Here is a 27,699-nt window from a genome sequence, read left to right on the forward strand (position 1 = left end):
ACCTTCTTGGAACGGATGACTCATGTAAACGCCTGTTTCTTTTTTTGAATATGTAAATGCATGTTTGATGGCAGTCTACAGCAGACACACCCTGGATGGCTAGATGAGTTTTAAGTTTTAGACCTGCCTGGCCTATTTCTCGCCTGAGCCAGACGCTTTCCCTCTGCTTTTCTTCATCCTCCACCCCCTCTTATCCCTCTCTGAAGCATAAAGTTTGAAGCAGCGGGCTGTGTGCTATGATAGCTGTAATTGGTCTAAAGATGGAAAGTTCACGCTCACTTTGTCACTGATCTAAGAAGCAATTTGTTTTCGATGAGTGTTTTTTTTTTTTTTCAAGGGAGGCTAGTTAAGAACAATATAACATCAAAGCGCTATTGAACAGCAAAGAAAAGGGGTTTGGGATGATGATGATGGAGACAGTAGAGAGACTGGTACTTTTTGTCCGAGTTGAAAAGCAGCGCTCCGTCTTGTACAACTTCATTTATGACAGAGCGGGGTAGCTGAGAATGACTCCCCTCTTTGGTACCCCCTCGTCTGAGGAGGCCAGCTTTGGACTTGGAGTTTTTTATTAGCCTCTGTGGTCTGATTTGTTTAAGGGGTGGCGAGGTGCCAATATGTGGCTTGGCTCCTATTTTGCCCCAGTGTGAGTGCTGGGTTTGTTGGAGGGGTCTGAGTGAAGCAAAACTAAAGCAGAGTTACCCAGAGTACACACACACACACACACAATGTACTTTTATGCGTTCTTCACTGTGCCGTTGTGTATGCTGGCCAGCACACACAATTTCCCTTATTCACAGTCATTACAGAAGACAAACACATGGAGAGAAAAATCCTGTTGTGAAAAAAGAGAGACAGTAGGAAGAAGGGGGTGAAGAGAGGGAAAGCTTAAAGCTCACAAAGAAACAACTAGTGGATGTGCCTGAATTTCATTTGCCTATCTATCAGTCGCCTGAAGATGTTTCTTAAAGGGGCAGATTCTTTTGGCTTGATAGCCAGGTCCATTAGGGATCCAGTTCCTGTTTGGCAAAATACCCAGACACCAACAAATCTATTTTTTTTATTTTTAGAAAAGAGCAAGCAACTGGTACTGATATTTGATATTTTATCGATATTTGGGGGTTTAAAGAGAAAAAAGCATTTTCTATGCCCTGGTGACAGACTTAAAAGATGCGAAAAATCAGATGCAGACCTTTGAGTAATACTTTTTCAAGACCGACCTGAAAAGCGCATGGAAAAACAGTCCTCTCAATAATTTAAATAAGCAGAAAATCCTAACTTTGCTCAGCTTCTGCTGCAACACAATGTGATCTGGCAAGGCACACAGTCACAATTTTCGCCATGTTTCAACAGTTTTCCCTCAAGATCACAGCAATTAAAGTGAAATGAAGGTGCAGTAATCCTACAGCTCTACTGTATATGTTGAGGAGCATTGCTATCAGAGAAGGACATGTCGGTGTAGATCACCGTCCATGAAGGAAGGAAACTGAAGCACACAGGTTTTTGATTAATTCTTGTCTATTAGTTCATGGGCTCGATGACACAAACATTGTAATACAATGAAAGAATTAGTAAATGTTCACTCACACAGTAGTTTGTGGATTTTTGAAGCAAATATTTCCATAAGTACCTTTCAGTTAATGTGAAATGCAGTTTTTCCTGTGTTTGACATGCATTTTCACTGCATGATTTTGCATTGTTTTTGGCTGATGCAGGCAAATAATGTTTATTACCAAATATCAGCTTTAACAGAGACAACTGACAATCCCCAATTTTAAGTGAATAATATAAGGCAGCTTAGGAACAAAAGCCCAGGAAACATTGTTTGTAACTGTATATATAACTGATTGTTCATCTATGAGTTCTGCATTATCGTAACATGGAAAGAGGAAGAAATCTCTCCAAACGTCACAACAAACTGACCACTGAGTTAAATCAGCTTCTCTGACAGTTGTTTATGCTCGTATGGCTTTGAAATGCAGAATTGTCATTGACATGAGATCTCTGCCACTTATAACTGTTGATGATATATTGAGAAGCTCAAGTTCGTGAAGTTAATGGCTTGCGCATCCTCTGTAAAATGTAAACTCTGGCTGCATCTTACTTGCATCCTTCAAAGTGTGTTTCTTTGACAAGAGGAAGTAGTGTAAGATATTGATTGTGTTGCTCAAGTGCATCGAGCAAACATTCATACAGTAAAAGGTTGTTAGGCACTCTGGTGTCGAGTAATTGAAGAGTACAACAGACGTGTTGAAAGGATGAGAGCGGTGTAAAAAGGCCTCTGCGTTGTGAGCTTAACATTTCTTCATAGACTCAACCTCTGCATATTGGGCTCATTCACACTGCTTTTATATTCAAGGCTTTACGCTGGTATGAGCAACGCCACATGCTCTTAACTACCATTTTATTCGCTCTCATTTTCACGGCTGTTTCAAAGTGAGCACAAAGAGTAGTAATGATCGCTCTGACAGCTCTCTTGTTCCTGCTTGTGCACGAAGAGAACTACAACACCCCCCCCCCCCTCCAACTTTTGCAAAAAATGGAGTCCGTTGCTCTTTGTCACAGCTGAGCTATAAATCCTTCTCACTTCAGCAGTTGTTCTCTGGCTCAATTTTTTTCCCCTTTCAATTAATAGGAAACACATCGGTTGAAGGAGGGTCTTTGTTGGTGTGTGAGAGTCCATACATCACCTAAATTAGAGCACCCCCCCCCCCTCCTCCTCCTCTGCCTTCTTCCTTCTAACACACACACACACATACACACACCCCGACAGCCCCCATCTGCTCCCAATCATGGGTGCAGCCAGCGGTCAGGTCACTGACGGTGAATGGCGCACTAACACACGCTCACACACACACACACACAAATGTAAACATACACAGCATAGGCACACTGGGCATGAGGTCAACCATACAAACACACACGCTCATGTAGGCGTGTTCAGATATTTGGTTGTAAACGTGCACTCTGACACGACGCTCTCACACATCCCGGTAATAAAAAACGAAAGTAACCTACATTTTATCTCTATCACACACACATTCAGGCACAGTGACAGATGAACATGAGACATCCTGACAGCGTGCTTCACTGATGACAGGGTGTCATGGAAACGCCCAGAGTTCTCCATGGTTACGCACTCTTTACCCGCACGGGTTACACTCTTATGATTGTTCAGACAGATCACATGAGCTACTACAACAACTCAGCGTGGCCAAACACACACACACACACACACACACACACACACACACAATGTTTCTTATCAGGATCTAAATGGACACAAATTAGCCTATTATGTGCTTTTGGGATTAGAGCGGTGATTTAGCCTAATAGTTTGTTTTCATAATCTTGCTCAGAATCCACAAAGCATGAGAGATATTTGCCAATAAAGGCTTAATGTTTAAATTCAGTTATATGGATCAGGAGTGCACATTTAGTGGAACGGCACTTTCTTTTACCTTTTATAGCTAGTCTGAGCGACCAGCTGAATTGTGGATCTTATGCTGTCGTCACTTTCAGGTTTCGATGGTTTGGCTTCTTGTAAAACTTGTGTCTCAACATCCCTTTTTGTGTGTGTGTGTGTGTGTGGTTGATCTGGCTGTGGGAGCGGGTGTATATGTTAATGCTAATGCACGGTGTGTTTTCTCTGTACGTGTGTACCTGTAATGAAGACAAAAGCACATAGCAAAGGTACGGCTCCCTCACAGTTCCTTCTGCTCATTAAGTTGTTAATGCAGCTTCCTGTGCATGTGTCTTCAGGCCGCTGATTAATAATGCTGCTTGTTATTCATTAATAATATATACCATAATGAACATGCACTGTTGAGTGTAAACTTTTTTTTTCTTCTTCTTTTTTTTCTCCAGACTCCATTGACCAGCCCACATAGGACCACACCCCCAGAGAGAGGGGAGGGGGGATCTGATCGTCCATCATCTCGGGCGCTGTCACAAGGTGGGCTAACATCCCATATGGTTGGCATGGTAACAGCCTGCTGGGTTTAGGTTGAGCGGTTTGCCAGAGACAGTTTCTTGTTGTTGCCACATTCTTGCAACATCCTCCTGACCTGAACACAGAGAACAGTTTGTGTTCTCTGAAGCAAATGTTTTATCGAGTTGTTTTGTGTTTAAGGCTTGGATTTAGGAAGGTGGAATAGTTTTGGAAACAAAGAGGGTTGAGCGGAGGATTTTCAGGCAGATGAAAAAATGAAGAGTAGGAAGGCAGCAGGGAGAAAGAAGGAGAAATCAAATTATTCTTTTTGCTCTACCTGCCACAGAGGCTGAAAGAGAGCATTAATCTTTTACCCTTGTCTGCATGTGACAACACACACACACACACACACATACACAAACACACACACACACACACACACACACACACACACACACGCATATATACAGTAAATCTGCCCAGACTTAACTAAACCACACTCTCTCTTTCGTTCACGTGCAGTCTCACACATGCTTTTGCAGACACCCTGCCGTTGCACATATAGCAGCAGTGATTGTGTGAAGAGTGAGGTCGGTAAGAGAGGGGAGAAGGGAGAGTCCAGTTCCAGGCAGAGGAGATACTGGACATGATTAGGAAGAAAACTAAAGAGGATAAAGATGAGGAGGGGCAGGCAGCTCCTGGGTTCTTCCACAAAGAGTTAATGAAAGAAAAGAAAAAGTCCATGTTCGCCACAGATGGACTAAATGTTAGGTGACTGGCAGGTGGAGCTCTTCTGAGACTTGGATGGGCATAAAAGCATTTGTTTCTTTGAATAAAAAGTCAAAGGTACATGCCTGTACAGATCAAACACGTGGAGAGTCTCAGCATTTTGGTGAGAAATATCCAATCGCAGAACTTAAAATTCAGTTGGAGCAGAACCTGACGATTACCCTTTGTAGAAACCTGATGATATATTCAGCAGGTTACATCATTTTCACTTTTTGGATTTTGGGTCAGTTTTGGATTAATTCAGGAACTATGGTGCAGTGTTTTGTTCCCAGCTGAAACAATGAATCATTTTGACTTTTCTTTAGCTCTGATTCAGGTCTCTGACTGGCATGAATCAGTCTCTCCCAGTTCCTGAGTTGGACCAAAAAAGGTGCCGGTACTCTAATTCAGCAGTTGCATGACATGATCATTGACATGCGTCTTGGATATTTTTATATGCATGTCTTGGTAATATATCACTTAAGATGTGTTTTTGTATGCATTTCACTCTAATTAGCCACTATGATGTGGGAAATTAGATTATTATTATTATTATTATTATTATTATTATTATTATTATTATAGTTTTACTTGATTAAAGTTGACTGTGGTCTGTTACAATTTACTTGAAGAAGAACTAGATTTACAACCTTTTTAAATGTAAGTGACCATCCAAATCAAGACTACATAAAATGTAGGCTCGAACACTACATATATTATATAAATATTCAGCTGTGATAAGGTTTTGTGTAAAGCTCATTTTGTATGAAAACATGCAACTGATTAAGACACAGACATTAAAAGAGTAGCTTCTTATTGTATAAGTGGGGCAGGGGTGGAGAATATTAATTGAAAGTGGTTTGAATGTAAGTCTGTTGTCCAGCTGCGCGCAATCTCGATTTCTTTCACAATCCTCTTGTCATAATGTTTTTCTGCCACAAACCCAAACGTTGCCTCGGCTGCATCTGCCATATAACGCCGTGGCTTGCTGGTCTTATGTGTGGGATTTGGTGACTGCCGGGGAAACCAGATTATGCTCTGGCTATGGGCTGCGCACTCAGGTGTCATCCTGCGTCAGGTGGTGGCACAGTAATCTACTCCATCTTTTTTTCATAGAGTGCGTTTGCATGGACATGAATAACCCGTTTTATGAGGCTTATCCCGGTTATGATCATATTCAGGATATGGTGTTTACATGAGCAAAGACAGATCGGGTTAACGTTTCATTTTGGTTTTTTTATGTTGCATTGCCAGACCTATCTTCACAGTGCTGTGTTAGCTCTGGAGAAAGCCGGCGAGTCTGAGTGGTTAAAGCAGCGACTGCAAAACGGTTTCATCTTATAAATTCTTCACAATAAAAGCCTAATAAAGGTCCCCAGTTATTTTGTTATTTAAAAGCTTTTATCATGAAGCAGCAAAATCAGGAAATGTTGAGCCGTAACTTAACACGACTTTTATAAGCGAACATGAAACGTAAAATAAAGCAGACACAACAAATGCACAAGACTTTTAAAAACCTCTTTTTCTCCTGCACAGGTCCCAACGCCCGTCAGTAGATAGCTTATTTCGGCACACAGACAGACTTTGGGCAGCGCTTTTTCATTTGTTATCCACATTTCTAATGTATGATTCAGAGGAACAACTGACATTTACACACACACACACACACATACACACACACACACACACACACACACACACACACACACACAACGAGCCTAGATGCAAACGGAAATGATGTAGGCTACGTGTTTATTTGCATATAGAGCGGGGAAGCGAGATCCGATCACAAGTGGTCACTCAAGACGCATTTGGAGACACATTCTGCTGCCAGGTGGGAACATACATACTTAGAGCTGTCCACATGTGATCAGATCACTCAGGACAGATGTTAAAACCAGGTCAGAACAGGCCCAAAGACATTTCAGTTGCTTCTTCAATGAAGTGCAAAGTAATTCAGAGATGATGACAATAAAGCACTCTTGAATGTTTATTGTTGAGGAACCTTGACGATATAGTTAAAGGAAAACACAGAAATGTGAATTTACAGAAGGGAAAAATATAGCTGAAATGTATTATACTGGCTTAGGACAACTTAAATCGGCAGAATCAGATCAGACGGCAAACTGGGAGCCAGTTTCTTCTTCATCCTTCATAAAGCAGTGAAGACTGTCCATGGCTTGAGTACTCCAAGCGAAGCAGCTCGTGTCATGTCACTGGTGTGAGTTTACATGGCCAGACCAGGGCAGTGTGCCTCTGTTTTGTCAACAGAGATTATGAAAGAGCCGCTGGCAGGCACGCAGGTGGGCGGGCGAGGCGACTGCGGGGCTATTTGCATCACACTCGCCCTACTTACTGTCACCTCCCCTCCCCCTTTCTCCCTCCCTCTGCCTTCCTATCACCTCCTCACTTTTGTCGCCAACAACCAGCAACCATGCCCGGACCACCCTGCCTTCACAGTCTTATCCTCCTCCCCCAAAAAAGAAAGAATGGAGACGCTTGTCAAACAAACACACAGGAAGTTTGATGGCAGTTAGAGCCACAGTTCTGCTATCTCAGCGTTTGAGAGGCAGTGAATGAATGTACTCAGCCAACCGCTGTTTTACGCAGGGAACTAACCATTTCTTAGGTTTTCAACAGATTTTAAAATCTTTCTGTTAACCTTGAAACTCTCTGGTGATGCTTGGACAGAAATCAACCTGCCTGTGTACAGACTAATAATTAACACAGATTAAAGATAAATCTAGATTGTCAGTTCTTGCTAATTTTTCCCGTGCACTCTGTTGTCTGCTCTCAGTAGCTCTTTCTGACACCTTTTTGTTTGTTGCATAGAGCTTTTTTCTGCTGTGACTCACTCTATCGTGGGAAGTCTCTCCACTTTGTCGTCCAAAACCTCTTTTTTTGCTTTCAGTTTTTAGATGCATTTATATTCTGCATCTTATTTTTAATTGTGTACATTGAAGTATACAAAAAAACACACATTCAGAGTGAAAAAGTGCCATACAGTGCACAGTCATAGTTTTAAAGGATGTCAAGAATAATATAAAGTTATGTTGGAAATTTTCTCCCACCTACCAAAAACTAAAAACAGAACTAATTTAGTGTTCAAATTTTAGAAAACAATTGTTATCTGATTGATATCCCTGGAATTATTAGTTAATATTGAATGTATAATCCACAAACTCTATTAAACTTTTTCAGAGTTATTGTTAGAAACAATAAAATCTCTTGGCAAACTTAATTTTCTTTCGCTATAATCAAACATTTTGTGATATTTCAAAGAAAAAAAATAGATAAAACAAAACATAATTTCTAGAGGCTGAAATGTCACATGCAACATAATGATAATTTTGCTACTCATACAGGCACAATAATAACCTAAGCAGCACTCTGTTCCTGTTTTCATCCATTTCTACTGTATGGAGGAAATTAAAAAATGCCCAGTAAAATGCTAACATATACATACAGTATATAAACAGATAGGAACAAACCTTCTTCCAAATATCACACCCCACCACAAGTGTTGCGGCTCTGTACTCTGATGTCTGAAGTTAGGAACATTTATGTAAAAGACACCTATGTTTGAATGACAAAAAGCTGTCACTTTAACAGATAAATGAGGCGAGCAATGTTACATATTCCATGTAGGGCCAGTCGATACGACCAAAATCTTCTATCCTGATATAGGTCAATTCATATCTCGATAACAATATATAGATCACGCTTTAACATGTTTTCTGGTGATTCAATAAATAAGTAATCTACATGTTATAACTAGATGGTAAATCCTATTTTTGTATACTTCTGTGTGAATTAAATACTTGACAAATGAAAAGTGCGGAGTATTCTCTCATTTCATAAAGAACTTTAGTGCAAAATGAACATAATGGGCAAGGATCAGAACGTGAAGTATTGTCCAAATGACCGCAGTTTGGCCGCTGGTTTTCGACATTGCGATAGAAACGATATAGGAAAATATATACGATAGACATTTTAAAATTGTTTTGGCAATATATTGGGCAAGATACTGAACCCCAAAATGCCCCTGATGGCTGTGAGTTTTTATCTGATGAGCAGGTGGCACCTTGTATGGTAGCCTCGGCCACCAGTGTACGTAGTGTTGAGCACTTTGAGTGGTTTCTAAGACTAGAAAGGTGCTATATAAATGCAGTCCATTTACCATCCATTTACCATTAATCACATAACACTGTGTGGTAGGGGTGTAACGGTACGCAAAAATCACAGTTCGGTACGTACCTCGGTTTTAAAGTCAAGGTTCGGTTCATTTTCGGTACAGTAAAGAAACTTTCTGCAGGAAAGAAATGCAAACATTAAACTGCAGGTTGTTTATTACTATAAACTTTTTTTAACAATTTGTTTACACTTTTTTAAACACTTTTTAATAAAATATAATATATATATAAAATAAAAAAAGAATAAGAAATAAAATACTGCTGCAAAGTTCTCCACTAAATAAAATACTCTGTCTCAAACCAATATCACATAATAAAATATAATGAAAAATATAAATAAATAACTATGGATTACAGTGCAGCATTACCAATCCCAGCTTGTCAACAACCGAGTATGGTCGTAGATCAGCTGCTATAAAAACACCAATTGCTTTCGTTATTGCGTTGGCCCGATCGGAATTACCAGCAAAGGTCTATTTAAATGCCAACGGGAGCGGGTCGTTTTTTTCCTTGTAGTAGTGATGTTCACACTCGCGTGATGACTTTTCAAGTGCGTTAACAAGTTTGAAGTGTTGCCAGAAACATACCCGATCATTCCTGAGCAAAGTCGGCACACTGCTTTCGTCTTATCGACTAGTCTTTGTCCGTTGACGTATTTCACTGGGAAACCGAAGTGTTCCCAAACAGGAGACCTTAATGATTTGGGTGGCTCTTCAAGCTCCGGCTTGTCCGTACTGTTTATGGGCTTGTCTGCATTGGCCATGACGCTAGCTAGCGAGAGGCTGGGCTAAAGCGTGCCGTGTATGTTGTTGTACAGCACGCGGTGTGTGATTTTTATTTTTTTCCCCAAACCACTTCAGCGGAAATCCCGCCCTGCAGTCGATTTAATTGGTTTAGGTTACAGTGACGGCGGGTAGGTTTAGAGATCAGTGTTTGGTGTAGGCAAAGTAAGATGTAGATAAAGTATCATATTGAATTATCGCCTAACCCTTATTCCATGTATGAAGAGCGATTTAGATAGACATTTATATTTCCTGTATGCAAGAGGAAGGTCAGCGGGTCAACAAGAAGTCCTCTTCATCAAGGGGATATTTGTTTGTCCTGTAGCATGTTAACCTAACTGGGATTGGATTGCATGCTTTCTAGTTTATGAGGGGAACTGCTTCCTTTGGTTTTGCCATAAAGTCTGTGCTTCCCCGGTGAGCAATGCCCCCACTGGGCTTCAGGCTCCATGGTAACCGGCAGGCTGCTATCCTGTAGCAGGAGTTTCACATCACCCCAAGTGATGCCACAGCACTGTTGACCTGAGTGATCCTCCTTTCACACCCATCTAATGACCCAGAAAATATGTGGGTCAGCTGTCAGCATGAAGGCAGTGACCCCTTGAAATCACTCAGGTCAAGATCATGGTGGAGAATCGGGTCAAAGTTAGTGTGAAAGTTCCGGAGCTGTTTACCTGCATGGGTACACTACACTCACTGTCATGTCAGCAGGAGAACAGAAGACTCTCCCATGACGGCTCAGTCTTTGTCCTGTTCTTATTTGTTTCTCCGGCCGAGCCAAAAGCAGCTGCCGCTTAATAAGCACTCTGATTAACAGCTTTCCGCTATTGTCACTGGCCCTGATTAATGCCTTTGAGTCATCTTCAACTATATGATTTAGTCTGTAGACTTAAATAAACATGCAGCTGTTTTGAAGCCGAATGGCGTGGGGAATGTGTTTGTTTTTATGTCTAGCTCTTAGCTGTGGTGTCATGAATGATGCCTTCCTTTTCCACTGAATTTCCATACAGTTGTTTCCATCTCAATTTTCTTTTAAACTCTTTGTTATCATGCTAGGTGTGCTTCCAAATGATCAGGGTAAATATTAGGCACAAAAAGAAGGTGCATGAGAACTAAAGCGTGTTTCCATTATGTACTCTTCTATTCTGTATGTGTTTGGACTAGTATTTCCAGCAGAATCATTCCTTGTTGCTGCTTGGATTCTTAAAGAGTCCCTTTCTTCAGATATAACGGTATACTGTAACTATCTGCTATAAATGGTCAGTTCCTTGTATTATTTATGTATAAATGCAAGGAATAAAGGTGTTTATTTGCATGAATTAATTTGCTTCCCCTGTCGACATATGTGTTTTCATCATCATTTTGTACATCTCCTCAATATCTTTTCCACCTCAGCCAAGGCTTTTATAATTTCCAGAGTTTCATTTCAAATGTTCTTATTTCTCTAATTCAAAATGTGCCTTATCCAGGTGTAGAGAAGCTAAGGTAATTTCTACTATTTGCTCTGCACTCACTCTCTCACATCTACTACACCTCACTCTTTCTCCCTTAAATTGTCATCTTCATGCCCATCGCTCCCTCCCTCTCCCTCTTGCTGCCCTCCATACTGCCATCACCCGCTCCCATTTCCCTCTTTACGCGTCTCATTCCCACTGCCCCCTGCTGCTATATTGTGCCCACCGCAGCCCGGCTGCCTCTCTGCCACCAGGCCCCACACTGCCTGTGGCGTGTAATTGACTTTCTCCCTGCACTGGAAAAGCGGGCGGCCCGCGCCAGGCTGGAGGTGACCCATTTCCCTGGGGCATTCAGCAGCCTCCTAATCAACTATTCTCTGGGGCCGCCTCATTCACTCTGCAATTAGAGCAACTCCCCCTTTGAGAACTCCATCAATAGGCTGCCAGGCAGGCGGGCTGGATCATCGGAGGAGCAAAGACGGAGTTTCACTCAAACACTTTGCTTTGGCTCTTGGCTCTGACTTTGTACCTCCCCCTCTGCTTTTTACCTCCTCTGCTCCTTGTCTCCCTTGTGGTAGGTTTCATCAGACAACAGCAAGCGGGGGTTTTGTCTAACGATGAGCAGCAGACAGGGGAGGCAGGTAGACAGGCACACAGGGAGGCAGACAGGAGGATAGGCGAGAAGAGATGCAGGTAGGCAAGCAGACAAAGGCAACGAGACAGTCAGACAGTCAGATGGGAGGTACTCCAGGGAGAGATTAAAAGAGAAATTTGAAAGAAACTCAAAGCGGGAGGGATTGAGCAAAAAGATCGGCACGTCTTCAGAGCATCTCTTGCTTTAAGGAAATACATGAGTATTCCCTGTTGTTGTCTTGCAAGGGAATATACTTGTTTCACCTGGTCTTGAAGACACGCATGAAAGCAAGCCCTCACATTGATTCTGTCTCAACAGGAAGGTGTGTTCACTGCTTGTTTTTAGCCGGATACCATCCGGATACCATCTTTGTTTGCGAGCCAAGAGCGCACGACTGAAGATTAGAATGGTCTCTATCCAAGAACAAAAACAAAATGGGAACGTAACCAGACGTTTCATGAACTGCTCTGAACCCATAAGAAGAAGCATGAGATGATGGTGCATGGTGATTAAATAACAGGCCGGCATCTCTCCCCTGCCGTTGGCCTGATTTGCTATGCAGAAGAGGCAGTGCTCTGGTCAGAGGATAACCATGTAATCAATGGAATGAAAAAGCTGCTCTGGCTGTGAAGGTTAAGAGGGGTACTGGAAGCTTTCAACCCACTCTGTGCGCCACACATGCATTCAAAACGCACACCAGACAGTCTGAATGTTACATATCCTCTAATTCCGCCCCCTTTTCTTCTCCTCTTACCTGTTCCCCTTACCTTCTGTCTTTCTTTGACATGTCTTTATCTCTCTTTCTCTCAGCTTGCTACCTCCTACTGCCTCCGCCTCTTTTCTCTGCTCTGATTGCCCCCCCCCCGTATTATTTTCTTCCTCTGCATTTCCTCTGTATATCCTCTTTCTCCCACTATATTTGTGCTCTCTCTCTTTCCTTCATTTACTTCCCTCTCTTCCCTCCCTTCCTCCATCCTCTTTTCCCTCCCTCCTACCTTTCCCCAGTGTCAGCTGCTGTCACTGTGGCAAAGAAAGTGACCAATCAGAGCTCACTTTACAGCACTGGCTTCTCCCTCCCTCCCTTATTTCTTCTGTTCCTTCTCTTCCTCCTCCTCCTCCTCCTTTCCCTCCTTCTCTTTCTCCTCCTCTTCGCCTCTTTTCGTCCCATCTGCCTCTCTTCCCCACAACCTTTATCAGCTCACTTCCTGGAGATGAAATGTGATGCATTATGGGAGACAGACGGCTGTCTAACTGGGTTAGTTGTGCAGCGTGGCTTATCATCAGAGACACTGCTAATCCTGTGTGTGTGTGTGTGTGTGTGTGTGTGTGTGTGTGTGTGTGTGTGTGTGTGATATGAGCTGATGAACTCGTACATGCACACACACAAATAAACAACCACACATGCTTACCCTCTTTTCTGAGAAGGAGGCAGACGAGACATGTTTGTTTGTCAGTCTCTGCCAAGAGAATACGATTTGCATGATATAAGCATATTTGACTCTACTGTATACTATTCTGCACTGTAACCACTTTACAAGTTGCCTCTGTATTGGTTATTTTTGCTGAGTTCAAAAGGACAATTCCCATGTCTTCTTCCCTTCACAATTACGTGTAAAATAAGAGCTGAAGGGCTAAAGGGACTATATAATGCCTCCTCTGCCTGTATTATTCCTTATTTATACCTGTGTATGTCTGTGTGCACCTTCCTCTCAGGTACTGATATGTGTACACGATGAGCGGATTGGGGGAGAACTCCATGGAGCCTCTGAGCTCAGAAAACCGGAAACGCAAGCTCTCCACTTGCGACACGCCTGGTCTGGGGTGAGTGTGTCTGATCAGCATGAGAGAGAGGAAATGCGGGAAAGTGGGCTACTAGGTCAGTGGCTTCTTGAGGCCGGGCCATGTGGCTCCTTTCTGTGCTGTGATGAGTAAGAACCTAGATGTGTGCAAAAATATGAGACGATTTTGTGCATGATTTAAAAAAAAAAAAAAAAAAAAGTTTAAATTAAGTTTAAAATCTTCTCTCACCATGAATTTGGGATATAAAATACACCTACATGTTGTGACTCCAAAACACAAATTTATAGAACATGTCAGGCACCATAAAAAGACCAAGAAAACTCTTATACTACACAAAAGAACATATACATAATCTACAGTCATAAAACAAAGTGAGACATTGAAAAATATGCCAATTGTGCCAAGAGTTGGATGTGAAGATTGATACTGCTCTTATGTCTGTACAATAGATATACAGCCAACAGCTGGTTAGCTTAACTTAGCATAAAGATTGCAAACTGTTCTGTCCAAATTTAAAAATCAGCCTACCAGCATCTCTAAAGCTCAGTAATTAACACGTTATCATTTCTTTAATTCGTACAAAACCCAAAGTTGAAAATGACAATTTGGAAGGTGCAGCTTTCAGGAATACAGTCACTGTGCTCCAGCTATAATAAAAACATCTGCTGGAATTGTTTTGCTGGATAAACTGTTAAAAGGCATTGTGCCCAAAAGCAATCCATTGCTATACTTTTTCAAACAAACTACTATTGCATCCATTCTGCATTGTTTTTAAATATATGAACAGAACTGACAATTTGAGAGAAGCGGAGTAGCATTAGCTAAGCTTTAATATTTGCACATTGCCGTCTGCAGGTGTGAGAGGAAGCGACGGGAGCAGGAGAGCAAATACATAGAGGAGCTGGCGGAGCTGATCTCCGCCAACCTCAGCGACATTGACAGCTTCAACGTCAAACCAGACAAATGTGCCATCCTCAAAGAGACGGTGCGCCAGATCCGCCAGATCAAAGAGCAGGGTGAGTGGACACAGTTGTCTCAAATCCTGACGGCTGCTACAGTGAGAGCTAGAGCCAGACAGGTCAGATGGACTGGTGAGAAGGGTGTGTTGGAAAGGTGATGAGGAGGAAGAGACAGCTGGACACACACACGTGTGCCTCCTCAGAGCCCAGGTGCAAGAACGAATCAGTCATTCATCTCCAGCAAATTTCACAGCCTCAACTGTTGTGGTTTGGGAGGAAATATTGCCAATGCTTTGTGAACCTGTCGTGTGTGTGTGTGTGTGTGTGTGTGTGTGTGTGTGTGTGTGTGTGTGTGTTGGGCATGCACAGCTGTGTGCTGCCTTCGCCAGGAGCTGTTTAATTGGACGTTTGCAGGTAATCACATGCCCATCCATTCTGCTGAACTGCCAAATTATTAGTTCTGTTACAGCTGCCATTGTCATACTTCTGTCTCCTTTATGCAGCGGTCATTTCCACAGCGAACAATTTAAAAGCTCCAGGCTCAGATTCTTGCTTTGCAGATGCACCGTCATTGCAGAATGGACATATTTTTACTCTTGCATTCAGACCTGTGTGTCACTATACATTTTTCTCCATTCAAGGTGTATTTCACGAGATCAGGGATGAATTTTGTTCTTGTGTCTCTGCTCGGCTCAGTCAGAGTCTGCCACCTCGACAGGAAGGGGAAGAGGCTACAGCTGGCCCTGACTGGCTGCTGACAGGTTGCCATAGTTACAGGAAGTGAAGACAGAAATGACACGGGCGTTGAGACTTGTCTCTCTCTTTCTACCTGTTCCTCACTTTCAGTTGCTCTTTCTGCAAGTCTTCATATTTGCTCTTTTCTCCAACAATCATTCCTGTTTTTCATCTCACTTCGATTTAATGTACTCTGCTCTTGCGTCTTCCTCCTGTTCTGCTTCCCCCCCTCTCATCTGTATTGCAGCACAATGAGTTGCAGCATTTCCAGGTTTGCTTCCAGCATCTTAAGATATTGAGTGAACTGATGGAGTGCAGCCTCTCTCTTTCTGTCTCACACTCACTCTGTTTATGTCCAGTCTCTTTCCTCTCCCTATTTCTTTCAGTCCTTCTCTATCTAACTTCACAGTGCCTGGATGTAGGCAGCAATGGCTTTTTTTTCTTTGTGTGGGTATCTGTGCCCCTTGGGAGCTAATCAGATAGAATGATTCCTGTAGCCGAGCAGCCCCCGCCTCTTTCTCAGACCAAGCCCTGCATTAATACAACAACCCAAACGCCAGCCGTTTTCTGTCAACATCGTCTTCGTCCACATCCCTCTAGTTCAGCTCCGGTCCTTCCTGTGTGTCTCTCTCTCTCTCTCTCTCTCTCTCTCTCTCTCTCTCTCTCTCTCTCTCTCTCTCTCTCTCTCGCTCTCTTTCTATCTCTCTCTGTCTCTGTCTTTCTTTCCCTCTCTCAGCCTCAGCCCCTCCATTAATTCAGGTGCCTCAGCTCCTGCCCCTGCACCATTACAGCTTCCAGAGCCGCTCTAGCTCTCTCCCGCGCTCTCTCTCTCTCAGCCCCAGCCTACCAGACAGTCCCTCAGAGTCTGACACTGAATATAAAGCAAGAGGACGGCTGCTACCTGCTCCACATGCTCCCAGCCCTCTACTCCTCCTGACGGGCTCCTCAGAGAAACCTGCCTCCGTCCTTCTCCCTCCTCACCTGTAGTTTTAAATTAAAAAATATATATATTTCAAAGTGAAGATTGAGAAACGCTGCCCCCTGCTGGTGCAGCTAGAGTAGTGAATAACTGGCTATTTCCTCTAGTTTCAGGTATCGTTGCTCTCTCCTTGTGCTTTTCCTTTGCCATTTTTTATGCTTCTTTGTAGTTAGCTGGGCTTGAAATGGCTGTTCGTGGTGTTTTTTTGTAATGCATTTTGTCTCTATCCCCTCCCTTTCCTCTCCTGCAGGAAAAGCTTCATCCAACGACGACGACGTCCAGAAGTCAGATGTGTCCTCGACAGGTCAGGGGGTCATTGACAAGGACCACCTGGGGCCGCTCCTACTGCAGGTTAGTCCAGCGCTCCACCCTGGTCAATCGGATAAATATTTATTGAAGGTTTGATCAGCCTGTGACTGTGCGGGTGGTGACTTCCTGTCGCTGTGCTCTCAGGCTCTGGACGGCTTCCTGTTTGTGGTGAACCGGGAGGGCAGCATCGTGTTTGTGTCTGACAACGTGACGCAGTACCTACAGTACAAACAGGAGGAGCTCATCAACACCAGTGTGTACAATATTCTCCATGAGGACGACAGGGAGGAGTTTCACAAGAACCTGCCCAAGACCAACAGTGAGAAACACACACACACACACACACACACAAACACGCACATATGCACTCACAGGGAAGCTGCACATCTGCTCAGAAGTAAACCCTGCTTGACATCTTCCACAGGGCCGAGGTCTAAAACAAAGTTTGAGAGGTTACAACAACTCCTCGCGCACACGTCAACGTAAACTCACTCACTTATTTATTCATGCTCCTCCATTCTTAACTCCTTCTCTTGCTATAATGAGGAACTCCTGGGAAGTCTGTTCATGTGCATGAGAGCTTTTCAGAAAGACACACACAATCCTGACAAAACCCACATGTGCACGGGAGCACCCACCCACTCGGCGCTAAGCAGGCAGAGCGTAGCGCAGCTGTCAGTCACACTCAGTGGTCCAGACAGTGTAAAACAGGCCTGAGCTCTATTCAGATCCCATGGCAGCCATCTGGAAACTACTTACTGCTGAATAATGCACCTCCACTCTTTCCTCTACTTAATTCAATTTGTGTATGTATGTGTATTATTGTGGATATTTACATGCCTATGTCAGCAATAGGACTGCATTTTTCAAAGGGTGTGTGTGTGTAGAGCACTATTTATAAAGCTGATTAATTATGGATATGTGTGCTCGACTGAACCTGCTACTCGATTAACTCCGCAGCAATGTTCCTAAGCAGTGGCAGCTCTGACATGTCATTGACACATTCTCTCACTTATTCCTCCCATTCCCCTGCGCACTCCTTTATTCATTCACTCTCTTTATATTTTAAGACTCGTCTTTATCTACTTTTCCTCCGAGAGTCCCTCGTGCCTCTCTCAACTCGCTCTTTGTCGTCCTCATTCATTTTCGATGCAGCTGCCTACTAAGACGAATATTGTGGTTGTCTGTTTCTCAACCTGTTTCTGTCTCTGCTCACCCACCCCTCATTGTGTCCCGCTCTGCTGGTCTGCCCCTTCATTATCTTTTGGGCCCATGAATGAAATACTCTCGCTGCACATTCCTGTGGGATGACCGCTGACCACGCCGGCCACAGTTAAATACACACACACACACACACACACACACACACACACACACACACACACTCGTAAATACACTAACAAAAACAGACACACCCTTGTGCACAAAACATGGAGTGAGCTTTTGTTGTTGGTCTGTGTGTTTTTTGACCCCTCTGCCTTGCCTCTCTGTTGTCTTATGGGAGATGTTGGCCCCAGCGACTGTACTGCGTTTTCTCTGTCCCGAGGCCTTGTTAAATCACTTCTCACTATCAGTTCACACCCCCACCCCACCCCACCCCCGACAAGTCTCACTCTCCTGGGTCTTCTCTTGTATCCTTCCTGCACCTGCCAGACAGAAACCTCCGGCCAACTCAAGGCCCCTGATAAGGCTTCACACAGACCTTGGAGGACAGTTGGATGTCTCTCTGAAGTTTTCCTCCCCTTTCTCTCTCTTCCTCCCTCTCCCCCTGTGAAGGTGACCCCGTCTAGTGTGTGTGTGTGTGTGTGTGTGTGTGTGTCGTGATGAGAAGTCATGGCTTAAATGAGGATAGATGGCTGAGTGTCCCTGGCCTCTGCCCGCTGCAGAGCAGACTGAGAGGGAGAGATATTGGAAATCGACACCTTGGCTACATTAATCCCATGGTCCATTTAGCCAGGCATCCGCACAGCAGGAGAGGCTTCTGCTTCTCAATTTAAGAGGAAAAAAATACATGTTGCAGTGTGGTTTGTTTGTGTGCGTTTGGATCCGCAGCAGGAAAAGGGTGTGAGCTGTTGTGGGATCTGATTACAGGCAATCCATTCATAGCTATATTTGGTTTTCAGTCCCAGGAGCGACATGCTCATTTCATTTGTATTTATGAGTGTAAATTTCTTTTTGTTTGCGTTTTCTTTTTTTTTAGTAAATGGAGTGTCGTGGGGAAGCGAGGCAGCCCGACAGAAGAGTCACACCTTCACTTGCCGGATGCTGGTCAAGTTTGGCCACGCCCACGGCCCCATGGAGGATGGGTCAGGAGGGCCACACTACGAGACCATGCAGTGTTTTGCTCTTACCCAGCCCAAGGCCATGATCGAGGAGGGGGAAGGTACGCTAGCACAGTCCGAAATTGACACACTTTTAGTGCATTATAAGTCATTATTTAGGACTTTACTGTGTTGAAAAAAAAAAAAACGTTTATCTGCAACCCCCCTCCACTCAAAATGTGTTTTGCTTATTGTTAATTCACTTAGAATTAATTTTCACATTTATCTGCTAAAGGAGGAAAGTTTTTTTGTGATCAAATCTAAAAGTTTTTTTGTGACATCACAACTAGTGTGAACTAGAGTATTTTAAAACATATCTGGAGGGGATCTTTAAAAGAAAGTGAAAATCAAATTTAAAAAACAAAACAGGTTGAAAATCTGATTTAAAAATACAAGTTGCAAAGCAGCCACTTTGTAGTTTAACAATTTATTTGTTGCTTCTCACTTGGAGGGACTTGGGTACATTATAAGAAGCTCATTTAAATTTTTCTCTTTTTTAGCTATGCGATTCTCAGAGACAAACTGTTTCCTACTGTGTTTGAACATGAGAGAGAAATGCTAGAAGAGACGAAGATGAAAAGAATCAATTATTCTGTTCTTTCTGTTATAGGAGCATCACCACCACCACCACAAGTTTTTCTATGATATGAGAACGTTCATCTTGTTTACACACTCCTGATACTTTTTCTTGAAAATCTTTCAAGAGTACAAATCCTTTCACATTTGTTTGTCTTACTTTGAAAATCTGCAGGAGAGAGCTAGAGAAGCATTTTCAGTCAAAACAAAAACAATGACCCTGAAGCACATGTAATGATCATGACATATACTGACTCTCTTCTTCTTTTCACCTGCAGACCTTCAGTCATGTATGATCTGTGTGGCCCGTCGGGTGACAGCCATGGAGAGAACAGAGAGTTTTAATACCCGGCATGAGCTCTCAGGTGAGGAGCTGCATACCCTAAATGTCCATTGAACAAACGCAGAAGTTCAAACAGGCCGAGGTGTTAATTGTTTATCCATGAACAGGTTTGACTCGACTCTTCATGCGTCTCCTTGTTACCTTCCCTCCCGCTCATCCTTCCACTGTCCTCCCTGACAGGTAAACTGATCCAGATCGACCAGAACTCTCTGCGAGCGTCAATGCGTCCAGGCTGGGAGGATTTGTTGAGGCGTTGCATTCAGATGTTCCTTCAGCACAGTGACGGGCAGCCCTGGTCGCACAAACGCCACTACCATGAGGGTGGGTCACACACACACAAACACATCTTGGAATCAACTGCTGAACTACTTCAAACTTTATCCTGTAAACCCTGTTAAATCCACAGTGAAAGAGCTGGAGGCAAAATCATCAGGATGTCGCTGTGTTTAGTTAACTGTTTGCTAAGTTGTGTATTCAATCTTCTCTCTTACAATGCAATAGTTTTAATCAAATAATTTCTCCTTAATTTGTTGTTGCTACCTATCTTGGCCAGGCCTCGCTTCAGAAAAAAACTCTGAATCTCAATGAGACCTACTGGTTGAATGTATAAACACACATACCGGTACACACCTCATGCATCAGTTTATCAATATTGATCTCATGAATACAAATGTCTAAGAGCTACAACATTGATCTTCACTGTAATCACAGAGTTGGTTTTAACATAAAGGTAGTGATTGATGACCTCTGTTATCAGATAAGTGTTTCAGGGTGTTAATTTGTTGTTTTGTCTGTCTGTGCAGCCTTCCTGCAGGGTCACGCTGAGACACCCTTGTACCGCTTCTCCCTGTCTGACGGCACTCCAGTCACAGCCCAGACCAAGAGCAAACTGTACCGTCACCCCATGAGCAATGAGCCGCAAGGCTTCATCTCCACTCACCTACTACAGAGGTCAGAAACTGAAAATGCAAACACTCCGTTCAGACACAGCAAAGGATGTTTCATTTACTTGAAAAAAAAGCACTTCCAGCATGTGTATGCGAGGCAGCCAAGGCATTCATACCACACAAATAGCTGAAGTAGCAGCTGAAGTACCTTTTTATACACTGACGTCCTGTGAATAGTGAGAAGACAACTGAAACTGGTATTTTAGTTGCATTTATAAAGCGTCTAAAGCCTGAGAGCAGTTATTGTGAGGATGCAGCGCTTTCAAGATTTTTGCATTTTTTCAAACCTTGTGCTCGTTTTCCGTCTCCTTCCACACAGGGAACCAAATGGCTATCGCTCAGCTCAGGGTGGGAGCATGATGCCAAACACTATGAGACAACCCGGCATGGGAGGCCCCAACCCAAATGCCCAAATGAACATGAACACCAGTGGGGGGATGGGCATGGGAGGCATGGGCAGCATGAGCAGAGGCTACGGCATGAACGAGCAGGGCCACATGGGTCACATGGGACCGATGGGAGGCGCGTCTATGTACGGAGGGAGCGGTGGAGGAGGAAGTGGAGGTGGAGGCATGGGCAACCGCATGATGCCGATGAATCAGATGGGGCAGATGAATCAGGTGGGACACATGAATCAGATGAATCAGATGGGTCCCATGAATCACCCGGGCCAAGGCATGCAGCAGCACCCACAGCAGCCCCCGTTTCAGAGCAGCGGAGGGTTTGGGCTGAGTGGCATTAACAGCCCTTCAGGAAGCCCGAGAATGGGCTGCCCCCAGCAGGGGCTCCTGATGTCACCCCGGAACCGAGGGAGCCCAAAGATGGGCGCCAACCAGTTCTCCCCTGGAGGTAAGTCGAGCAACGTCTGGTAATTAAGCATCAGTTGTTTTTAAATTGATTGACTTGTTAGTGTGATTTGAGTTATCTTTTCCTTTCCAGGTATACACTCTCCCATGAGTGGCATTGTCAGTGGTGGAGGAAGTGGGGGAAGCACCACCACCTTCTCCAGCAGCTCCCTAAACGCCCTACAAGCGATCAGTGAAGGAGTAGGAAGCTCCCTCCCCTCAACCCTGACGTCGCCCATGCCAGCCCACAAACCAGATAGCTCTCCCAGCGTCCACTCCTCCTCCTCTTCCTCTCAGCCCAGTCAGCAGGCCAAACCTGGCCAAGATGGCTCCAAAAGCCCAGCAGGAGGCTTAGGGCCTGGGCCCAACGACCATCACCACCCCATGCACCATCACCACCATCATCAGCATCCTCAGGCTGAGAGTTCTGGAGACCGACCAGACAGCCAGGCAGCTACAGCGACTAAAGAGTCTGGAGAGGGAAGCAATGAGGCAGGGGTGGCCAGCTCTGAACCGCCTCGGAGGGTGCCAGACAGTAAGGGGCATAAGAAGTTGCTGCAGTTGCTGACATCCCCAACTGAGGAGCTGGGAATAGGTGGCAGTGGGTCAAAAGGGCCCCCTGTACCACCCCCATCAACCAGCAGCAGCATTCCTGCATGCTCAGATGGTAAGGACCCCACTGGAGGCATGACTAGCCCCTCATCTACTGGGGTGTCCTCTTCTTCTTCAGCCAATCCAGGCCAGACCACCGGGCCAGGGGGCATGTCAACATCAATATCACCCGCCCACTACACAGGCTCGCTGCAAGAAAAGCACAAGATCCTCCACAAGCTTCTTCAAAATGGAAATACCCCAGATGAAGTAGCTAAGATCACAGCCGAGGCTACAGGAAAGGTGACACTGGGGGGCCAGGAGGGCGGTGAGGCTGGGACAGGAGGATCAGGAGCCGGGGTCACGGAGCCCAAGCAGGAGCAGCATAGCCCCAAGAAGGAGAAGACCCACGCCCTCCTCCACTACCTCCTCAACAAGGATGATTCCAAAGAGCCGGTGGATGTCAAGCCTAAACTTGAAGAGCTAGATGGAAAGGGAGCCCCGGGGGCCGCTGGCGGCCCTGCCCGGGGCGGCCCTGGATCTGGGCCTGGCCCTGCCCCTGAACATCCTGAGAGCAAGATCAAGTCAGAGCCACCTGATGACGTAAGATTGCTTCTTTGTTAAAACATGATGTAATAACTGCAACTATAATATTATTATTGACATTTAGCTAGCCATTCAGATTGTATCTAGACATGTTACACCAACTGCACTTTGACTTTTTTGCCTTTGATCTTATTGAATGTGAATCTTCACAGCATTTTACATAATAACTAATTTGGCCTATTTTGATGTTCAGTTGCACAACCTGGAGTCTATCCTTGGAGATTTGAGGGGTTCAAGCTCTGACTTTTACCCAGATCAAGCTGGAGGTGGAGGGGCTAACGACACAGGAAGCAAACCCCAGGGTTGCCTTGACGACAGCCTGCAGGGTAAGTGGTTGAAGGACCAACGACTATAGAAAGTGGCAGTTACATGCAGGGCACGACATGCATGACATCATAACTATATATATATATATATATGTATATGTGTGTGTATATGTATATATATATGTGTGTGTGTATATGTATATATATATATGTATATGTGTCATCATCACATGATGACGTTTTGTTTTACTTTCATGCTTATAAAATGGTCCATGAATCCATCAATTACTCACAGCATAATGAAAAGTGAAAAATATCAATATTTTCAAAATCCCAGAGGGTAATGAGGTAGTGAGATATCCCCGATCACCCACCCCTGATCTCATGCAACACAGACAGTATTCTCCCTAATTTTGAGGAAGATGGTTTGACCAATGACTTTATACTTGATGTGTACAGGGAGTCCAGGAATGGGTCCGGGGCCTCGGGGGCCCTTCCAGAGGGCCATGTCCATGGAAGGGAAGCCTCTTGTTGGGCCTGTAGGAGCAGGTAGACGCCCTATGCTTATCAAGCAAGAGAACATGATGGGCAGCCCAGATGGCTACCCAGGAAACATGGGTGAGTGTTCAAGTGGCCTAACATTATTTTCAGCACATTTTCTCTCATCTCTCAGCCTCCCCCTCTCACTATTATTAGAGTATGTGTTACCAAGTTCAGGACCCTGACTATTTTGAATTTGTTTCCTATTATCGGATAACCTTTAAAATTTAAAGACACAGATTTAAGATGACAACTGTTGAGGACCAAGACTGGGCCACATTGCTACTTAAATACTTTTATGATACTGACACATGCATATCTGGGTTTTTTGTTTTACCAGGACCAATGAATAGGGGAATGGTTCCTCAGAGGTCTCCCATGGGGGGGTCAGGGGACTGGGGCATCGCCCGCTCCAGTGCTAGCCCAGTAGGCTCAGCAGGACACCCATCCATGATGCGCCCAGGCATGGAGTACAACAATAGCAAGGGCATGATGTCAGGAGCTATGGTCGGCCGCTCCAACAGCGTACCAGGCACCAGGTCTATGCTGCAGCAACAGCTCATGGATATGGGTATGTCTGTCATACTGTTTCCAGGTGTTGATGGTGTTGGAAAAATTATCATAGGCACAGTTATGTAACCCAAAAAGCGTGTGAAAATATAGTACAATTAAGTTCACTTCACATTCTTTACGTTTTTATTCCGCTCATGGAAACAGAAACATTTTATAATCAAACCCTAAATTATTTGCTATATCACATTACACATCCATGATCGGAATAGAGACAAAAATCTTATTTTACCAGCCCCTTTCTCAAATGATACAACAAACAGAAATAGAGTGTTGATCAGTTAACAATTAATTTAATAAAGGAGAGAGACATTTATCTGGCAACTTCATATTGTCTATTTTCTTGATCTGAAAGAAGGAGGAATTTGGTCATAAATCAAATGAGAAGTTTGACCTGAGCACCAGATGAAAAGTCAAAGGATTGCCAAAGTTACTACAATCCATCCTGAGGGAAACACAAATGTCTGTACTGAATTTTGTGGCAATTCATCTAATAGTTGTTGGGATATTTCAGTCTGGACCGACATTGCATTACTTTGAGTCAGGCCGTTAGCTGGCCAAAAATGTTTGGACACTCATCCATATTACCATGATGACCAGTCATTCTGTAGGTGTATTAATTGAATATCTTTGTGGTTTAGGAGGCTCTGCTGACATGGGCATGGGTATGAGCCCCTTCAGCCAGCAGGGCCAGCCCAACCAGTCCCCCTCCTGGCCAGACACTATAATGGGCATGGAGGGTAACAGGTCAGTGCAACATCCTGCAACATCTGTATTCATTCCTGATTAGCTGCAATAACATCAGGAGGGAGTTTATACTAAACCTCATTTTGTGTGTGTGTGTGTGTGTTTTAGACGCCAGTTTGGAAACACCTTAGATGATCTTCTGGTGCCTCCCACCACCAGTGAGGGTCAGAGCGACGAGCGGGCGCTTCTAGACCAGCTGGACTCTCTGCTGAATAACACAGACGGCATCGCTCTGGAGGAGATAGACCGAGCCCTGGGCATCCCAGACCTTGTCAGCCAGGTAGGTCATCAGAAAAGACGTAAAGAGATAAAGTAACAACACTCTCAGCTCGGTGCTCTTCTAGATCCCTCTAGAAGTAAAGTGAAAAGAGAAATGACCAGTCTGCATGTCATGACTCTTCTGACTCTCATCTTTGCATTAGATATTTCAGTCATGACTCACCGTGTTCAGACTGTTCTCTCACTGAAGGGAGATAGATGAGCCCAGAGGGATCTGACTGTGCTGCTTACAAAAAGACAATTACAGAGCCAACCAGTTGGAAATTAATCAATTAGATGGAGAGGTTTGACAAAGTTCTCTTTTTGTCCTCTTATCCTGTCTGCTCCAGAACCAGGGAAGTGAGCAGCAGCTGGAGCCTTTTCCAGGGCAGGACCCATCCATGGTGCTGGACCAGAAGCCTCTTTATGGACAGGGCTATCCCGGACCCCCCGCCATGCCTATGCAGTCTGGCTATGGAGGGAACCCCATGCAGGGACAGGCCCAGCAGGGTGGGTTTGGGCCCATGCTGTCTCAGATGGGCCAAGGTGGCAGCTTCCCTGGTATGGGTGGAATGGGTGGCATGGGGCACCCTCGTGCCAACATGATGAGACCCAGGATGATGACAGCTAACAAGCCCATGAGGCTCCAGCTGCAACAGAGGCTGCAGGGACAGCAGGTATGTTAACAGGAAGCTCACTGATTCGTCAGCTTACATGCAAACAGTTAGATGATTTCCCAGTTGACCCAGTACTAGATACTAATTCTAATCTAACCATGTTAGTATGTTGTGTTCTAACACTGGATAATTACAAATGTATGTGTACATAAATGCCATAAATGCCAATATGCAGATAGGAACTTGGAAACACATAGTCTACCTGCTATCGATGGCTTTTTTAAGTTTGCTTAAGTGGCGTCTGATGCATTATTTTCTGTTATTACAAGACCAAGAAAGTGGATCAAATCACTTCCGTTCTAAGGTCTTTACTCTGGCTTGACTTCAAAATACTACTTTTGTTTTATAAAGCACTGAATGGTTTAGGGCCAAAATACATTTCTGTCTGATCTGCTGCTACATTATCAACCATCCAGACCATTCAGGTTGTCTGGGACAGGTCTGCTTTCTTTTAAATCAAGGCTGAAGACATTTCTTTTTGATGCTGCCTTTTTTCTTAAATTTTTTCTTAGAAAAATACACGAACTTTTATTGTTGTGTCTTATTCTATTTTAGCTGTTTTTATAGTCTCTTTAATTTATGATTTTTTTAACTGCTATTTAATGTTTAATTTAAAGCACTTTGAATTGCCTTGTTGCTGAAATATATAAATAAATCTGCTTTGCCCTGCCTTCCAAAAATGTTACAGTCGTACAAGAGATTTCTTGTTTTCTAACTGCGCCATCTATGTAAGCATATATGTATTCATCTGTAAATATACGGTATGCAAGTGGGACACGGTCAGAGTAACATTTGCTCCTCCATCTTATGTTGCATGTTTATTTTTCCTTTCTCAGTTCATGAATCAGACACGGCAGGGCATGGGCATGAAGATGGAGAACCCAGGAGGCAACCCTGGCATGAGGCCCAGCATGCAGCCTGGCATGGGAGGACAGGTAGATGACAAAAACCCTTTGGTTATATCTTACAGATGAATCAGTGTAATACTGATTTTGTGATATAAGACTTTATAAGTACTGATCCTTTCAGCAGACCTAATTGCCCGTCGTAGTCCATTCTTGTCCTGTTTGGTAGCCAATTTAAACCAGACACTGATGAACGTACAGAGAACGAACTGCTTAGAATCAAGACTTAACAGATCCTGTGGCAGGTTGAACCTCATCAGCTAGTGCAGGAAGTACCTGCTGAGCACAGATTTTTGTCCAAGAGAGTAATAGATCTTATCACCCAACCATTTTTTTAACATTACATACTGTATATTTTATAACCTATATTTTTTATTAAAGCTCGAAATATATTTATACCAACAGTCAACCCTCCTCAAACTCTCTGATTATGTTTGTTTCATGCAGCAGGGCTTCCTCAATGCTCAGATGATGGCTCAGCGCAGCAGGGAGATGGTCACCATGCAGATGAGGAGGCAGCGCATGATGATGCTGATGCAGCAGCAGCAGCAGCAGCATGCGGCAGCAGCCGCTGCTGCAGCCGCAGGAGGATTCAGTCCCCCTCCAAACGTTACGGCTCCTGGTGGCATGGAGAACCCTATGGGAGGGCCAAACATGGGCCAGCCGGGCCCCCAGCAGTTCGGCTATAGTGGGAACTATGGTGAGTTTACTGAGACCGGCGCCTAACAGAATACTGCTGCTCCCTGGTGGTTAGTCTGTGTAGTGCAAGGTTCTGGTCTTACATTTGTCATATTAAAAAGAAGATTGGCAGGAATTGTCAGAAGGCTGTCCATGTACATCTCCCTTGTCTCTGTTTTTTTTTAGTCAGACCAAATATTGTTATTGAAGGGATAGTAAGTATCCGAACACACTCCCAGGCAACAGGATAATCATCTATCTTCATTTATCACCATGTCTATTATCTAT

At 44.1% G+C, this 27,699-nt stretch overlaps 1 protein-coding gene across 7 annotated transcripts in view; it reads left to right on the top strand.

Annotated features, from left to right (window-relative positions):
* The window catches only part of LOC116062168 (nuclear receptor coactivator 3), a 67,879-nt gene that overhangs the window by 36,195 nt on the left and 3,985 nt on the right, over window positions 1-27,699 (top strand). For 4 of the 7 annotated variants that reach the window (XM_031316763.2, XM_031316764.2, XM_036007789.1 and 1 more), the window contains 19 exons: window positions 3,865-3,952; window positions 13,473-13,580; window positions 14,415-14,575; window positions 16,483-16,583; window positions 16,686-16,860; window positions 18,742-18,924; window positions 19,717-19,803; window positions 19,962-20,102; window positions 20,585-20,732; window positions 21,048-21,577; window positions 21,668-22,767; window positions 22,964-23,096; window positions 23,496-23,654; window positions 23,917-24,147; window positions 24,788-24,893; window positions 25,002-25,173; window positions 25,502-25,828; window positions 26,665-26,763; window positions 27,181-27,433. In XM_031316763.2, coding sequence (XP_031172623.1) covers window positions 13,492-13,580; window positions 14,415-14,575; window positions 16,483-16,583; window positions 16,686-16,860; window positions 18,742-18,924; window positions 19,717-19,803; window positions 19,962-20,102; window positions 20,585-20,732; window positions 21,048-21,577; window positions 21,668-22,767; window positions 22,964-23,096; window positions 23,496-23,654; window positions 23,917-24,147; window positions 24,788-24,893; window positions 25,002-25,173; window positions 25,502-25,828; window positions 26,665-26,763; window positions 27,181-27,433 — 4,195 coding nt within the window. In that variant the 5' untranslated portion in view covers window positions 3,865-3,952; window positions 13,473-13,491. The other 3 variants (XM_031316765.2, XM_036007790.1, XM_036007791.1) reach the window with 2 other exon arrangements.

The sequence above is a fragment of the Sander lucioperca genome, chromosome 12 (genome assembly GCF_008315115.2).
Source record: "Sander lucioperca isolate FBNREF2018 chromosome 12, SLUC_FBN_1.2, whole genome shotgun sequence".
Classification (NCBI taxonomy): domain Eukaryota; kingdom Metazoa; phylum Chordata; class Actinopteri; order Perciformes; family Percidae; genus Sander; species Sander lucioperca.